The following is a 17,919-nucleotide window of genomic DNA, read 5'->3' on the forward strand; positions in this document are numbered from 1 at the left end:
GAAAGGTTAATTCCCCCCTTTCTTTGCATTCTGTTTCAAATATTGTATGTAGAAATGGAAGAACTAATTCAGAAGTCCCCAGTCTTGCAAAGACATGGCAAAGTTTTACCTAACAGTCAGTCAAGTGGACCTTGCAATCAAATAAAGGTCCTCTGAAAGGATGATAAAACAAAGTACCATGGTTGCCCACAACATCTATTTCACAATACTTATTAAAAGGACAGACAAAGTACCTCTTGGAAAGTCTATTTCAATATCAAGGTCTGGTTCATATGGAACATCAGGCAAGCTTGTCCGTGCCTCTGTTTCTGAGTTCAGTAGATTTGACTCAACTATCACACCTGTTAAAAAAAAAAAAAAAAAAAACGGAAAAACTCCTTATTTTAACGAACACATGGATTAGTCAAAACAGGGCAGATTTAGAACACTAGAAGCTTAGTGGTTCTAAAGCTACTTGTTCTGCTCATCACCATCCTAGGTTTTGTTGTTCTTGAGATCTCAGATTTACTCCTCCAATCTGACTTCCTTCGAACAGAAAAGATACTTACTAGCCCATCTGTCCTTCTTCATTAAGATGAGTCAGCAAGCACATGTATAGAAAACCAAATACTGGCAAATGTGGATCACATCAAACAATCACAGAACTCAAACAAGGTTGACAAACCTAACTATCTATTTTTCTACATGATTCTGCCTGCAATAGAACAGACTTTCAAGTCTGTGAAAGAGATACTATAAAATCAAACAAGACAGGCAGGCAGGGAGAACAAAAACTCTGTCCAACTTCTGGCTGTGGTGGGTTGACCCTGGCTGGACGCCAGGTGCCCACCAAAGCCGTTCTATCACTGCCCCCCCCCACCTCAGCTGGACAGGGGAGAGAAAATATAACAAAGGGCTCATGGGTCAAGATAAGGACAGGAGAGACCACTCACCAATTACCATCATAGACAAAACAGACTCAACTTAGGGAAAATTAACTCAATTTATTGCTAATCAACCAGAGTAGGGTAATGAGGAATAAAACTAAATCTCAAAACACCTTCCCTCCACCCCTCCCTTCTTCCCAGGCACAACTTCACTCCCGGATTCTCTACCTCTACCCCCCAGCAGCACAGGGGGATGGGGAATGGGGGTTGTGGTCAGTTCATCACACATCGTCTCTGCTGCTTCATCCTCCTCAGGGGCAGGACTCATCACACTCTTCCCTTGCTCCAGCGTGGGGTCCCTCCCACAGGAAACAGTCCTCCACAAACTGCTCCAGCGTGGGTCCTTCCCACGGCGTGCAGTCCTTCAGGAGCACACTGCTCCAGCGTGGGTCCCCCACGGGGTCACCAGTCCTGCCAGAAACCCTGCTCCAGCGTGGGCTCCTCTCTCCACGGGGCCACAGGTCCTGCCAGGAGCCTGCTCCAGCGTGGGCTTCCCACGGGGTCACAGCCTCCTTCGGGCATCCCCCTGCTCCGGCGTGGGGTCCTCCCCGGGCTGCAGGTGGAGATCTGCTCCACCGTGGACCTCCCTGGGCTGCAGGGGGACAGCCTGCCTCACCATGGTCTTCACCACGGGCCGCAGGGGAATCTCTGCTCCGGCGCCTGGAGCATCTCCTCCCTCTCCTTCTGCACTGACCTGGGGGTCTGCAGGGCTGTTTCTCTCACATGTCCTTGCTCCTCTCTCTGGCTGCTCTTTCTGTGCCCCCTGCAACTTTTTTCCCTTCTTAAATATGTTATCACAGAGGCGCTGCCACTATCGCTGATGGGCTCGGCCCCGGCCAGCGGCAGGTCCATCTTAGAGCCGGCTGGCATTGGCTCTGTCGGACATGGGGGAAACTTCCAGCAGCTTCTCACAGAAGCCACCCCTGTAACCTCCCTGCTACCAAAACCTTGCCACACAAACCCAATACACTGGCGAAGACAGATTTCTCCAAATCCGGTTCTCTGCAAACAAGCAAGCTCTGATCCCATACATCTTACTTGTTCAGCTAGCTGTACTTAGCAAAAGAGAGCAAGGAACTGCAAATGACAACCTTGCAGCACTACCAGAAATGTCCAGCTTTAGTTGGGGAATGACAACAGTTTGGAAAACAGTAAGGCCCCTGGGACTGCAGCACCATTGGCCTTCTATATACCAGGCCCAAAGCATAAGTTCGTGTCATTTATCAACATCCTTTGAGACATTTGTAGAAAGAGCTTGAAAAACAACCCAAAATTTCACCTGAGTCATGGAAAAACCTTAAAATACAGTTTTGGGAAAAGAAGGCAAAATTCTCCTGGGAAGATACAGAAGAAACTTGAGGATTTTGGCAGGAAGAGCCAGGAAAGAGGGGCCAAGAGATATGTTCACTGTGAAAATATCATTGCAAGATATGTTGGATTTTTTGATCTTCAGCTGTAAAGTTGTCCCAGACAGTTCTCTCCTTTTAGGTGAGCTAGTGGGATGACAAGCCATGTCAGGATCACAACCCCAATGATCTATCAGCTGAGGCATCACTACCTTCAAAGAGATGATACTTGCAGGTCACGTTCAATCAAGAGCAAAAGCATCACTAGGTCACCTGGTTTTGTTGACCACAGTTCCACCTGTGAAATGTACGTTTCCCTTAGTTTTAACAGTCCCCGCTTCCCCACAACCAACATAAAATCTGCGTCGTAATGTGTAACTACAAAGAGATCAGAACCCTGTCATATCCCACCTTGTTCAGAGAAACTTGAGTTCACACCTGTAAGACACAGCTACGGAGACCGCTTTCTCTAAACTTTTTACTTGAGTTTTTCTGGGAGGAAGAATGGATTGGTTTTGGCTTGTTTTGAGTTATGCTGAGAAGAGAACATGTGTGTGCAATCCTGGATGACTGCTTGCCATCAGTCAGGGAGCTGGTGCAAGCAAAGGGAATGCCTGTGTTTTTAAAGACAAAGGTCTGGTACAGCACACCGAAGTCACACAACAGACTTCAGAAAGTTTTCTGTATTTCAAATGTGCTAAAATGACCTTTAAAAATATTTAAATAATTAAGATTTCAACTTAATTTAAGAACTCAACAGCAGCACTGTCGTACTCAAAGAATCTTTCCCTAAAATAAAAAAAAAAAAAAAAAAAAAAAAAAAAAAAGAACCCTGCTCTTGATTCACACACCCCCACACATACACCCCAGCACTCCAAAGAGTCAAACACTCAGCAGGAAACTCACTGGCCACTTCAGAAACTTCAGCTTTTCCATCATGTTCAGGTACCATCCCCGACAAGTTCAGTAGCTCAGTTTCCAGAGGATTTGAGGGCACTTTTCCTCTCAGCTCTTCTATTGCTGCAAGGATTTTCTCACTGCTATCCAGAGTAGTAGGCAAGAAAACTGGAACTGGCACCTATGCAGATAGGAAGAGATAATTAGAAAAGAAAAAATGGTGCAACAAAGCATCAACAGTAGTCAACACAGAAACAAACTCTACACCCCTGTTCTAAAAGACACAGTTAATAGAGATTAGAAACATATCACTTCAGTGTGAGCTAATAAAAAAATGCTGACAGGTTAAAAAATTCAATATAAATGATTGAGAACAGAAGGGAAAGCAGGAAAGGATACAGAAAAAACCTAAACATGACAAAATATAGTGGGTCAAAGTAAGAACAGAAGGGACTTTGGACTTTCAAACATGTCCGACTATAACTTCAGAGTAACAGTTTGGACAAATCATCATCCTGTTTTAGTGGCTTGCTTGTGAAACACAGAAATTTTAGGAGTTCAGGGTTTTTTCTTCCCTGTTTGGATGAGATTTGGTACGTAAGTGATAAAAAATTTAACTTAGAGTTATTTTCTTTTGCTGGCACAAGGTTCTTTTTTTTTTTTTTTGCTTTTCTTCCTTCTGTTTACCCCACTCTGCCACCTCTCCCCAATACAATCTTTCAGTTTCCACATTACCAGAACAAATCTTGTTGTTTAATGTTTATTCAGCAAACTCAAAAGTATCACTCAGAATTGCTCCTAAAAAGTTCAGCAGCACACGATTTTCACACTGAAAGCAAGCAGATAGGTCCTGAAGAACAATTGGGAAATTAAGTGTCACTGTCAGATTTCTAATGCTTTTTCAATAAATAGTGCCACAGCATCCTACAATCCTTTACATGGACCAGAATGAGAACAGTCAACAGTACAAGTAGTCCCACACATGCATGTGAATGGATGCCAATTTAAAAATGAAGCTGAAGTCTCACTTACAGGAACAGGAACCATTGTAGGAACAGGAACATTTTGACTATACATGTTCATAGGCACCGGAACATAGACAGGTACAGGAATAGGCACTGGGACATACTCTTTTTTCCAATCATCTTCTATTAAAAGAAAAAAGAAAAAGGCAAACACTGCCAGGTACTTAAATATATTTTACACCTGCAGTTTAGGGAAAAAAAATCAGAATATTTCCAATATGTTCCAAGACAGTAACAGATAAAAAAAATCTACAATAAAGAAATGAGTAGTTCCAGTACAGTTCAAGAGTTACCTGTCTGACAAGATTTTGTCTGCATATGAGGTTTACAGTATGTGGCTTTCGTCATTGTCAAAGGCTTGCAAAGAACTGCCTTGTTCTTCATTTCTCTGTTAGGTGTTGGAGAAGGTGGTGGTGCTGAGCCCTACAGACAAGCAAATAGAAGAGAACATGCTGTTGCACCACACTGATTTCAACACAAAGTTCTTGATTTAATGTATCAGTTGATACACTTCATACATGACATACTGAAGAGAAAGCTCACAACAGCACAACACAACAGAACCAACCATTATTCTTTAACTGCAAGCTATTCTACATTTCTAGTAATGAGCTGCCACTGCCAGGAATGTAACATAGTTGTATTTTGCTCAATCAGGGCTAGCACTTTGATTAACAACTTCTGGCTCATTTTCCTTTTCTCTTCTTTTTTTTTAATTTAAGATATTCTTAAGATATTCTTTTTCACATTCTTGTTTAAATGAAAGTGCAATTTTACAACTTAGAAAATAATTTTAGCTGTAAAAAGAATTCACTATAAGCAGCACAACAAACTTTTGGCTCAAGGTCTAACCTTGTTAAACTATGCTATAATCCAAAGATCACTTTTTTTTTTAACTTGTATTTCAAAATAAAACATCTCGAAACAATTTTTTATTATCTAAACTATGAACTTCGAGCTCCCCCTGCTGGCTCTGCAATAGTGACAGCAAATACTTGGGAACATCACATAATGCTCAAACTGCATCCTTACAGTCAACAGGTAAAAAACCTCTTGTTCCAGACATGGTTTTTGTCCCCTAGCACCTGTTTTAGAACCCCATTTAAGAAACAGACTGTCACTTTTATTTGGTCATAGGTAGTAAGACTAGCCCCACCTATGCTTTTAAATATGGAAAGAAAGTCAAGTCATAAGAACAGCAGTAGACTTTATTTAACAGGCATACACTTTCTAAAATATATATAAAAAAATATTGTATCACACATAGCTGTTACATGATCTTTAAAATTTTATGGACCAAATTAACATCATTAAACATAAAATAGTAGATGTTTTTAACATGACAGTTTAGCTTGTCTGATGTCTCTAGTTACCTAAGCAATCTTATTTTCTGTGTTTTTCATTAATATATTTTATAATGCCATCAAAATACTTTCACTTCAATCTAAGATTTATCTTCCAGAAGCCAATTTACAGTGAAAAGGTGAGTCAATTTTTTCATGGAAGAACAGGCAGTTCCGAGATCTTCCATGTGACAAACAAATCAAAACAAAACTAAGTTTCAAACAAAATACACTAAGCTAAATGAAAAAATCATTATTGATACTTCTGACAAGCTGACAAAAACTGAAACTCAAAATGAAGGCTGCTGCCCCACTGATGATCCCCACCCTCCCAGACAGTGATCCTGCAAAAGATGACTCTTCCCTACTCTGTCACCTGCAGCAAAGTCAATCAGACCTTAAGCACCAATTATTCTACTCTTGGGAATTATAATTTAGAATCTGAAGCCTTATTTTCAGGCTTTCAAAGCTGAGATACAACCTTAATATTCTAATCGACCAGTGAAATTCTCTTCCTTTTCTACACTCAATAAATACACCTACTCAGTCTAAACATGTGAATAAGATACGCATAGTTTGCGTATTAACTTTTAAGCAACGCTTTCATGCACTACAGATGTAAACTACATGACTGATGATTTGGTTTCCCAGAAGACATCGAAAACACAAAATATGACCATTTAAAAATTTAATTTCAACTACTGATGTGGAAAGGACTCAAAACCTCCACAAATTTAGCTTAATATCATTCAAAGATACTAATTTTTTGGTTTTTTAAGAGCATCCCTTCAAGCTGCAAAGATATCACATTTTAAATACATTTAATTGTGTTTCATACACATTAAATATATGTACTTACTGTTATTTTTGTTCGGGGGGTTTGACAGCCCTGATCTAAAAATGTAAGAAGACATTTTTAGAATTTTTTTTCCCCTTTTTCAGAATCAAAGCAAATTTCAGTAAGCAACTCAGACAACATCTATCATCAGGTTAACATTAAATTAACAGCACTGATAGTACTGTATCGCAGGTAAGAACTGCACACGAGACTTCTCATTCATAGGCACCTCGCTACTCCGGCACTGAACCTTACACAAAGGCAAATGCTAAATCAATGCTCCATCCGGATGTGAATATAGCCTCTTTCAGAAAAGTAAATACCAAAACATTCAAATATGAAAATGGCCCTGCAAAGAAGTTGTGTTGCTATGATTAAATTAATTTAAAAACTGATTTATTTGAACTTTGCTGTTTAAACCACGTGAACATGCATTCAGCCCCCATCAGCAAATTTACACGGTACCTATGGCCAACAGAAAAAAATATCCCAAAAACCAATGCATTCCTCTTATCTACTTTCATTCCATTCTCATTTAGTTTCCATTTCATTTATTTCCTTTTAATTCCATTTAATTTACTTCTTTTTTCATTCCTAGTGCATTTATCTGCTCTCTATGACCAAAACACGTTTGGAAAAGAAGTGTTTCCACAGAGCAAGTAATGACAAACCAGAGCACAATGAAACAGGAAAGCATTTTCTGTCCCCATGAAGGTATAACACTAAAATTATGCTTAACCTAAAAAGAAGACTTGTTTTTTAAAAAGTCATTACAAAAACGTTTGATTACCTGACAATGTTTCAGGTCTCGAAAAAGCAATAAAATAAAGAGCTAAGATAAAAAATGGCAAGCAGCTCAATGATGCTTCTGATGATAAAATAATAAAAAAAAAAAAGGGTAATCTCTAGCATGGTTTATTACAACAAATAAATAATTCATGCAGGTTTAAATTTTTCATTTAAAGGAAGCATCTCGTTTGCTGTTTAGCAGCCATAAAGCAGCACATACCATAGTGTAAGTTCTCAGGTCCTTTTTGGGTTGCCAGATTTGGTTCGTTTTGTTGACAGTAGAAACGGAGCAAACAGTGCTGGTCACAGAAGTGTTTCATTTCACCACGCCATTGCACTTTCTCTTTGAGAGTTCCTTGAGACTTACAACAGTCACATCGTGCAGCCTTAATGCAAAGGAAGATTTTGACATTTTTAAACAAGCCTTGGAAAAAAATTATTTCTACATTTTAAAAGGTTACGTTTTTAAGAGTACTGAAGAATCATTTACCGCTACACAGTTAAGTCTTGCTCATGTAAGCTCTATGATAGTTACACTACCATCTAACCTGTATATATAGGCACATCTGCCACTTTATTTTCAGTTGTTTGCTGGAGGTTAACACCCAGAATGAATCTGCTTTGTTTCACTAAGTCTTTACCAAGTCTTTAAAAGTTGCTCACTTCTAGACAGTCAGCAAACCACAAATATTGTGCATCAATTTTAATTAATTCCACTGAAGCATTCTGCAAAACAAGAGCAGAAAGTGACTGAGACTCCTTAATGCCTCTCTGGAACCAAGGACGAGTTCGTTTCCCCCCCCTTCCAAATTTTGGTGGTTTTTTTTAAGCCACAAACAGAATCACACTTCTCTAGCTATCAAATCAGAGCCCTTTAGTGTAAATAACTTTTATACTTTCACTATTTTAGTAGTCTGACAATTTTAGATTCCAATTATTTAGTTCATCAAAGTTCCTCTATGATTTATAAATAACAATAGCTCTCAAACTAAAGAGGTTTCCACAAAATCTAGTTAGCACATAACTTGAAACTCAAAACTTTGTTCTTCTCTATCCCTAGCTAAACATTTAAGTAATGTACCCTTCACCAGCCTACATGATAATTTCATGAGGCATCACTAAGACAGACATTGTTTTTCTCCAAAATAGATTCCACTGAATTTAATTAGCCATGCTATAATTTATTATCTGAACAGTGGTAGCCCATTTCAGATCTTCAAGTAAGCAAAGAGTTGTTTCCACTACTACTCCCCCTGATATTGCCTGCAACCTCCATCCTGAAGCAGTCCTTAAAAAAAATAAAAGCTTTACGGATGCTCAGGAATCCAAAATAAGTCAACCTAATAATATAACCAGGAGAGGAAAAGGGAAGTCACGATAATATGCAACATAAAACATTAATACGTAAAACCATACACAACATTGCAGTTATGCACAAGGCTCTGATGGCTTAAAAAAAAAATTAAAAAAAAAAAATAGTCCAACTGTAGTTCTCACGACTCCAAGAAAGTATGAACAGGCCAATTAGTTAAAATTTAAAAAGTAATTAAATGTTGAGTTCCTTCTCTGTACTTGAACATTCTGGCACCATCCTCCGGCAATATAGGAAATTCAGCTCTCACTTGTAATTTTCAAATATTTAAGATGATATATCGAGAGACTCGGTTCTAACAGTATAACCAGCTTTAAATTGGGAGCAATTATAGCTGTGGCTTCAGGGTGACCTCACACCAAGTGCCAGGTGCCCCTGCAAGGGCAGGTACTTCTTTTCCCCCCTCCTCTGTGCAGGTGTCAGCACTAGTGCTTATGCACCTGCAGGGTACACAAGGTCAGGGACCTTATAGCACTGCATTACTCCCATCCTCTCTCAATTTTGGTTACATTTGTCACTTTAACTTTCTGCTGATGCTGATCCACAGTTCATTTTGCAGCAGAGATGTTCTCAGCGGGACAAAAGAGCAAGTAAGTTGTATTCTTGGAAGGGACTGGGGAAGATGATGAAGTGTGGAGGATTGCCAAAATAGACTAGATTTATCAGTTCAGGGAAACTGTGAATTCACACCTTTAATGCAAATGCATCTTCCAAAACCACCGAAAGGCTGAAATACCAGTAGAAAAAAAAAATTATGTATAATTCACTCTAATTTTACATCTCAAGCCCACCCAACACTGATTAAGAATGACAGCTGACCCATGTACAGAAAAGCCCACCTATTCTGACCTGCTGCACACTGCTTGACTATCAAAGCACCACTTTCTGCTCAATTTTCTCTCTCCTTCAAAGAAAAAGAGAGGTGACAAATCTTGTAAAATGCAGCAACTACAGCCTTCCTGCAACCGTTTTCTCCCTCTTGTGGTTCTGCTTTTTTGTTTAGGCTTTCAAGTATGTGTATTATTGTCTCTCCTGGGCTGCTACTGAAGTATTCAGGTGAAAAAATCCTGTTTTGCTTCCACAGGGAAACTACCATTCCTTAGCAAGCCCAAGATTCCTTTGTAAGGATGCTTCACTTCACTACATTTGCTACACTGTAATTCTACCATTTCCACAACCATGCTTGCAGTCAATACCATACACCCTTCCATGCACTGAAGTTTCCTATTACCTGCTTGCTCTCCCCATTTCCCTGACCATGAAATTAACTTAAAGTGGAAGTGTGAATTCATGATTTTCTGTTTTTTCTGTCCTTCCCCTTTCCATTTGTTTTCATTTGGGATACTGACACTATATGTTAATCGAATCTCCAAAATACCTGCCTTCAAGTCTGCTCTATCTCTGTGTTTCCAAAAAGTCCATCTATACTTTCTGTGCTCCAGTTGCACATAACTCCTTTGCCATTCATGACTGCATTTTGGTCCAATTCTTTTCCCAGGTCCAACTTCAACATGTTCAAATGGGCATGGTGATTAGTATAAATCACTAATGTTTGCCCCCAACCTGGCTTAAAAACAAAGTTTTCACATGTGGGGTTTTTATTTACATTTTTAATCCTCCCATGACCTGTTCCTAAGTGTTCTCCAATGGTCTGGACTAAAATCAATTTGACCTAATCTTAGCTGTCTATTCCGAGTTCAGTCTGCAATAAAGATGAAGTAAAAGATGTTTCCAGAGAGGGACTATTATAAGAGAAAGGATAGCAACTGTTCTGAAACAGTACCTACTTGAAATTGAGATGCCTAACTACACAATGGCTAATTTCAGACAAGAGAAATTCCACAAGGTTGTCTTGCTGCCTTTACCAGTCAGATTAATGCTGGCTCCATTGTTTCAAATTTTACCACCGCTGACAATCATTGCTATCTGAGCTCACCGGCCACAATAATTTTTCTGTGCCTTGGACCGTAATTCCCCACTTCCTACTTAGTCTTTGCTGAAGACCCCTGACTTCCACTGAATACACAGTCATCACCATACATGCTCAGTCCAATCAATACTCCACTGTAGGCTTGAAGGACCTGTAAGCACATTTCAGCTGTAGTATTTTCAGCAATGTTTCACAAGGTATATTTAAAGAAACAGATTTCTGTGCTGTTCCGAGAACTGTATATTCTTTCTCAAGGTATTTTCAATGCTCTAATGTAAGTAACATCAAATGACTGAAACTGTCATCAAACATGAGGCTACTAAAACATTTATACTGAAATTTCCCAGGCATTTTTCAGATTAACTTCCAAACCATGGCATGCAATTGAAGTTTACAGGAGGAGCTCTAATAACTTAGGGAGCTAACCTCAAGACACCAAAAATTTTACCTCTTGTCTTAGAGGTGCGTGGACAACATACAGTAGAAATTTCCTCAGAACTTGGCACCAACTGGTAACTGTAGCTGTCACCCAACAGAGGATTAGGACAGAACTATTCTTTTACATTCCAATCCCTCATATTAGGTTTGAATAACACTTCTAGGTAAGTCTGATATGCTTCTAATACTTCTGGATAACAGTCTATTGTGCTTCTATCACTGCTACCTTCTTCTGGCTTTTTGAGAAGAAAATTTTGGCATTGAGGGAAGTTCTCCCATAATACTTAATTATTTTTAAAAGTTATGATGTTTTCCAGATAACGCTACATGAGAAAGATGTGTCCATAAAAAAAAGTAGACAAAGAAGATGGAAACAAACACTTGTTTAATGAACACAATGCTGGTGTTAAAACATTACTAGGTTATCACTACTTATTTCTCTTTATATATACATTCATTGAAACTCCAAAATAACACTGGACATTGCATAAATGAGACAAAGCTCATACATATATAACTATTCTTTTAAGAAGCTAACAGACAAAACAGCAAATGGAGTACAAATTCAGGGAGGGGTCCGTACCTATTCTGTCTTTCTATATTTTGATCATTATCTATTTATGACTAGGTAAGAAAATCAGCTAACAATGCACTACCAAATCTAAGATATCTGGAGTGACTTTCATAAAAGAGGGAGAAGTTACCAGCAAGGATGTAAAGAAGGGAAGGAAAAAAAAAAAAAAAAAAAAAAAAAAGACAATTGCAGCAAAACACACAATTTTCCAAAACCTATTACAAGTCCTCCCCATGTAATAAATCCCAAACTTTTATAACCAGAACTGAATCAGGCAAAGGCTTTAAGACGTATTTGATAAAAATTACAACAATTCAACATCATGTAACACTTGTTTCACTAGCAAGCGTTAAGATTCAAAAAGTAAAAATACCTAACACTTCAGTATCATCAAAAGTCACTAGTTACCAGCAAGTCTGTTTAGATTAAATTGCCTTTTCATGGCATCATGTCTAACTTTCCTGTACCACAGTACCAACAGCATTTCTTAAGCAGACTTAATGGGCCAATTAAGTTACTGCCTTACCCCACAGATCAGAAGGATGACCTGAAGTCAGAGTTTTCAAGTGGTTCTCAAACCTGAACCAGAGTACAAGCTTCCACAGAAGTTTATGTACATGAAACTAGTTTGGTAGGCACACCCCCATACTATATTCTTTGCCGAATCACCAAGAGATTTCTAAAGCACACCAAAGCTTTATTAACTTCTCTATTAGAAGGCACTTTTTATGCAGGGATAAATTTCACCCCATACCCCAAGTTTTAAGGCATATAGATTAAATATTATTGTATGAAGCTAACATTTTAGTAAGTTCAAGAACTTTGCAGCCAAGCTTCATCACCCTATTTTCATACGAGACAGAAGAAACACATCCTAGTCTTCAGTAGTTTTCTTTCAGGAATGTCTACAGGACCCTACATACATTATTCAAAATAAAGGTTTAATGTTTGGCTGCAACATTTCTGGAACCAGCCATTCCAAAATACCAGATACATCTTCAGATTCAGTTCTTTTATGGTAGGTAGATCATCTTGAATTACAGGATTTGTATCTAGCCCTCTAACTTTTCAAGCTTTTTATTGCCTTCCAGGCTGCGTACAGAGTTTTGGTAAGGTGATGAATTTTCTACTGTCTTTTTTGCAATTGCATCCACAAGTGTAGTTCTTGTTTTGATATTATCAGTGTAGCTTTCCAGGATGTTCATACCAGAGATCAAATATTTTATCCATGGCACTAATAGCAGGTTAAACCCAGTCCAATTTCACCGTTATTTCTTTCAAAAAATTAAAACAAAAAACCTCTTAACATGAACTCTTTGCTGGTTGTGCTTCACAAGGTAGTTAAGCTTCCAGAGATTTAGAAATAGATGCCATCTGTTTGATTTAAACTTTTATTAGAAATCCATTTGGTCTTGCTTTTCCCTTTGGCATCCTTTCCACTGGGAAATACTGAACAATCAAAGCCTCTGCAGTTCAAACTGTGGGAGAAGGGAAAAGGCAAAAAAGGAGGCAAAAACAGGAACAAGAAAAACTCCGCTAACCTAGTTTATCATCAGTCAACTCAAGGTATCATCCAGCTGCTATTAACAGTGTTTCAACATTCTGAATACACATTTAAGAAGTTTTGACAAGAAAAATATGGTATCAATTGAGGAGAAAAAATTGGAATTGTAAAGTAACAAATATACAGTTCCTTGTTTTTCTGTAACTCAAGACTTCCTTGCCAAATGAATTAATAAAATCAGATGGTAGAAATGCTGCTCTAAGAAAACTCAAATGATGAAATTAATACATTTGCTTATTGTGTAGCAAATGCTTTGCTGAAGTAAGCCATATTTGCTGCACAGTCCTTGAGATATCCTCACATGTGCATTTTTGTTTTTTTTTAACTGTGGAGCTCTCGTCAAAAATTCTGAGTTACTTGCCTTGTAGTACCAGTCCTGAAATTTTTTACAGCACTCTTCACTGCAGAAATCTCTCACTACACCATCAAGTTCCTTAGTTGCTCCCTTTTTGCACAGCTGTGAGCAGTAATTACAAGTAACACATCTCAGTCCTAACCGTCTTGCAAAGTCTTGTTTATATAGCAGCTTGCAGCCTGGAAACAGATTTTAAACATTAGGAACAAAGTAATTTTTACAGAGAGATATCACAGTTAAGAGTTAAATGTTGAAAATTAAATGAATACAACAACAGCTAACAACTGGGGCTTCAGACAAATTCAGGTTGCATAACAGACTGTATTTCAAGACATTTTTACCTTAATACCTTTCCTGCACAACTCTATGGTTTCATGTGATGTCTGCATCTTTTTCAAAACACTACGCTTGAATCTGCGCTTATCAAATCCCTGAATAAACAGTCAGAAAAAACCCTGTAATTTTCTTTTCATAATAGATCCATGCAAAAGTGTTGACTTGAAATTACATTGCTTACACATCCTCAGAATGCTAGATATCCAGACAATGACAAGCAGAAATTTTAAACTAGACAACACTATCCACGAAAACAGTACCTATCTTTAAAGATCAACTTTCTATTGATTTCTATTACTACTTTCATCCATATTAATACAACAAACCACTTAAGACAACTCATTAATTTTTAAGAACACTAATAGGCACAAGATGACAAGAACTGAATAGTTTCTTAAAAAATATGAACTATAAAGTAAGCAATGATCAGTACTGAGAATAATTATGCAATGACAGGAGTTTACATACGAAATTTGTGTAGGATTTGTATGCAATGAATCTTTTTTTTTTTTTTTCTTCTTTTCACATGAGGTGGTTTTGGGGTTTTTTTTTTTGCATTTGCTATGCAGTCATAATTTCAAGGTTGCCATAATGAGAGCTATATTCGTCAATAATCTGATCATCCCTTAAGCAAATTAGAAAAGACATTCTAATGTATTAAATGCATTAAAAGATGAATACTGCAGCTATTACATAGGCTATTTTGAGAATATAATGTATTTCAACTACCTCAAATCTACTGTCTATTCAGCTGATGCCTAAATCATATACCATATATCTCCGTAATTGTGCTAATTTTACAGAAGAGAACAGTATGAGAAGATGAAATCTATATTAAACACTGGAGGGACGAGATAACATCTACACAGACCTTTACCTAAGGTACTACACCTGTTTTTATGATCTCCCAAATATCACAATACCACCAAGACCAGAACTCAAGTCTTCCAAGCGCCCACTCTGCTCGGGCTTATAGTCTAACACATGTAGACTTCTGTACTTCTGGCAAGTTATAAAACTCAATATGTAACATACATGCTGCAGTTCCTCTGGCATACAGAATATAAAAATATTATAATTATAATGTACTCAGTAATTTCAATTAAGTGACTTGTGCTGTTGCCTGTTAGGGTACAATTTCATATGTGTGAAACTGAGATACTATTTTAAAATCACTAAAAGCACAAGAATGCAAGTGGAAGCCGCAGCAGACGGCATCTTCCAAAAACAAAAGGAAGAATTTTAACTTGCAATACTACAAGCTTTGGTAGCAACTTAAATTTGCTAGCAATGTCAAAACAAGACAATTATAGACTATTGTACAAATAAGATAAGGTAGGTGATTGTGTTTTAAACTGTTTTTGGGTTTTTTTTTTAGTTATATATCTGATTCTTTAACAACAGAATAAAGAAAATTACTAACACACAAAACAGGCAGCGCAGATGGAAAGTACCAAATCAAGCCATCATCCTTACAGTGCAACTAATTCGGATGTTAAATACACTGCTCTGAAGGAAATAATAATCCTGAAGATACCAGTGTGTGCAAGCTCTTACTTAGAAGTACCCGTTAAAGCATTGAAAATTTCTTGCCAGTATTTTTTCCTGCTGGCTGTATCTCTCTTTACTGTACAGGGCATCAGATTCTTTTTGCTTCTTTACAATTCCAGACAGAGCTCAGCACCACAATGTATCCTCCTCTTCAGCTGTGCCTTAGAAGAGCCATTCAACACTGCATCAACCTTTCAAGACCATTGATTAGTAGAAGTACTCTACTACCAATTAGGGAAGCTCTGTGCACCTGGCTAAATAGTCTACAAAAATGAATGGACAAAGCTGAAATTTTTCTTGGCTGCTAAACTATACGGAGTTAAATTGAAGAAGACAGTGCTGTCGCATTACAAAAAGTTATCAGGTAAGAAATTTTTCATTCTACAGTCAAACATCTCCCACATCTCTGTGACTCATGGACAATAATGAGCAGTGAACGTTAAGTAAGGGGAAACAAGAAGTCCAAAATTCCAGCCCTTAAGGCTAAATACCTGAAAAACATGGGGGGTTTTATAGATCACTGACTGCAGGGCTTCTTGCTGAAGGAGGCCTTTACAGAAGATAGAAAATCCCCCTTTATAGAACTTCAGATGTTGACATAAGATTGTTACAACCCCGAAGACTTCTAAAATGGAAGTACAGGCTTTTCTTTCTGCAACATCATGAGCAAAATTCTTCAGATTTGTCTGATACTTTTTTCATGTCTTTGTAATAGGTAACTTAATCCACCTGACCAGGGAACATTTGGTTGCTTCAAGATCTTGTCACTTCAGACAAAGGGAAAACAAAAAGCCTTTATTTTTATAAGATGTATTTTAATTTGGTCCTTGGTACTCTCTGCATACCTAGGATATAACTTTTTATTATAATGCTATGGTTTTGACTGGAATAGTAAGACTTTCTTTGAAATAAGAGAGAAAGGTATTCTCCTTTGGCAAAACAGATTCTGAGCTCAAACAACTTGGTCTTCACAGTGCCCAATGTAAATCCTGAATCAAAAGAGCAGTAGCATCCATGCTGGCTTTGTAGATGTGACCAAGAAGTGGTCTTTGACTGACAGTACATTGTGGATGAGTAATACAAAAGGCACTAGTTGTCTAATCTTTCAAATATCAACACTAAAATCCTGAGGGTTTGGCCAGCCTACCTCCCCTGGGGACTTGGGTTTCATGAGTGTAAGCACTGCCTAAGACAAACAGCTGACAGTCCCAACATCTTGAACAAAAAGATATGAGTAAAATCCAAGTTCCTCAAGATTTCTGCTATAACACCAGACACGCAAGTTATAGTGTGACCAGGTGGAAATCTCTAGTGCTTTAAGGTGACTCCCAGAGAAAATAGCTCTTGCAATTTTTCTTTGAAATTAAGTGCAGGTCATTTGGTGTAAGTTACACAGGTAATCAATTATGTTCTTTAGCAAAGTTCTAACAGAAAACCACCTTGCAAGTCAACTGTCTCAGAGAGACCATTAAGGAGCATTTTCAGACAAAGTATCTTCAACTCAAAATCTGAACCAGGCAAAAAAGAAGTAGCTGAGTATCTGCTAAATCCACGTAACATATCCTTAATTATGCTATTAGAATTCTGGTTTCCAAGCAAAACCCAACACAAAGCTTATCCCTTCCAACAGCCCTGGACTTTGCTTCCCCACATAAACTGTACAGAGAGGATAAGGATCTGAACACATGCAACAGAGGCTTACTGACAGGAGAACACAAAAGCAGTTCATCCAAAATTTACTTTCAGGCATATTCCAGGTCAAGAGAGCTTCCTTTCTCTTTGCAGGCCCAAGAACTGCCAGGTCCAGCTACCCACAGTAGGAAACATGCTTCACTTGACCGTCTGCAAACTCAGTACAAGCAAGCAGTATACTAACAACCTGATACTATTCTACCAGCAGCACCTACCTGAATTACTGGAAGTTCAGTACATTCGCACATCAAGCAGCTGTGAAAAAGGAATGCTGAGCTCAAAACACTTCCTGAGTCCTCAACACCAGTCTCTTTTGACCACAGAGAATAACAACTTTTATAGAAAGTAATTGTTCAACCTTAAAAGCAAGCAGGTAACCTCTGAAAGGCTGTACTTACTAGACTACCTTTCTCCTCCTTCAAGCTACATAGAAGACTTGCTGTTCTCTCATCTTGTAGTAACTTCGACTTTTACCCTTTAACAACTTCATCTAGAGAAGAGTAACAACAGGCCTGTCATATCACAAGCCTGTAATATCAAGAAGCCTGTAGCATCACAAGCTAGGTCTTGAAGATTTCTGGAGCTATGTTACATCCACATCTTTCTGCTGCCACTGTCTGTATCGAGTTGAATGCAATAGCCACCTCTTCCATACCCACATTCCTATCATCCGCTGTCTCTGGCTTCACAATAAACACCACTATCCTTAGGAAAACAGATGCAACACATCCAATTTGGGGTCCTGCTTGGATTACCATTAAAATAGACCCCATCCTCTCTGTGTAACAGAGAGGCTGTGTATCCCATTTCCTTCCTTACCTTCTGCTTAAAAACCTTTTATTATTTTATTATTCATCTCAACTTTTGTACATCCTCACTTTATCCTAATATTTTCTCATATTAGATACTAGCTCCTTCCTCCCTCCTCCTCCCATCCAGTTAC

General features: G+C 38.2%; 1 protein-coding gene across 18 annotated transcripts in view; it reads right to left on the reverse strand.

Moving 5' to 3' along the window:
- The window catches only part of ZMYM2 (zinc finger MYM-type containing 2), a 96,936-nt gene that overhangs the window by 15,787 nt on the left and 63,230 nt on the right, over positions 1-17,919 (reverse strand). For all 18 annotated transcript variants that reach the window (XM_030042476.2, XM_030042475.2, XM_030042474.2 and 15 more), the window contains 7 exons: positions 13,404-13,576; positions 7,385-7,550; positions 6,397-6,431; positions 4,488-4,617; positions 4,202-4,317; positions 3,179-3,350; positions 234-341 (listed from right to left, as the gene is read on the reverse strand). In XM_030042476.2, the coding sequence (XP_029898336.1) occupies positions 234-341; positions 3,179-3,350; positions 4,202-4,317; positions 4,488-4,617; positions 6,397-6,431; positions 7,385-7,550; positions 13,404-13,576 (900 nt within the window). The remainder of the gene's footprint in view (positions 1-233; positions 342-3,178; positions 3,351-4,201; positions 4,318-4,487; positions 4,618-6,396; positions 6,432-7,384; positions 7,551-13,403; positions 13,577-17,919) is intronic.

Source organism: Aquila chrysaetos, chromosome 19 (genome assembly GCF_900496995.4).
Source record: "Aquila chrysaetos chrysaetos chromosome 19, bAquChr1.4, whole genome shotgun sequence".
Taxonomy (NCBI): domain Eukaryota; kingdom Metazoa; phylum Chordata; class Aves; order Accipitriformes; family Accipitridae; genus Aquila; species Aquila chrysaetos.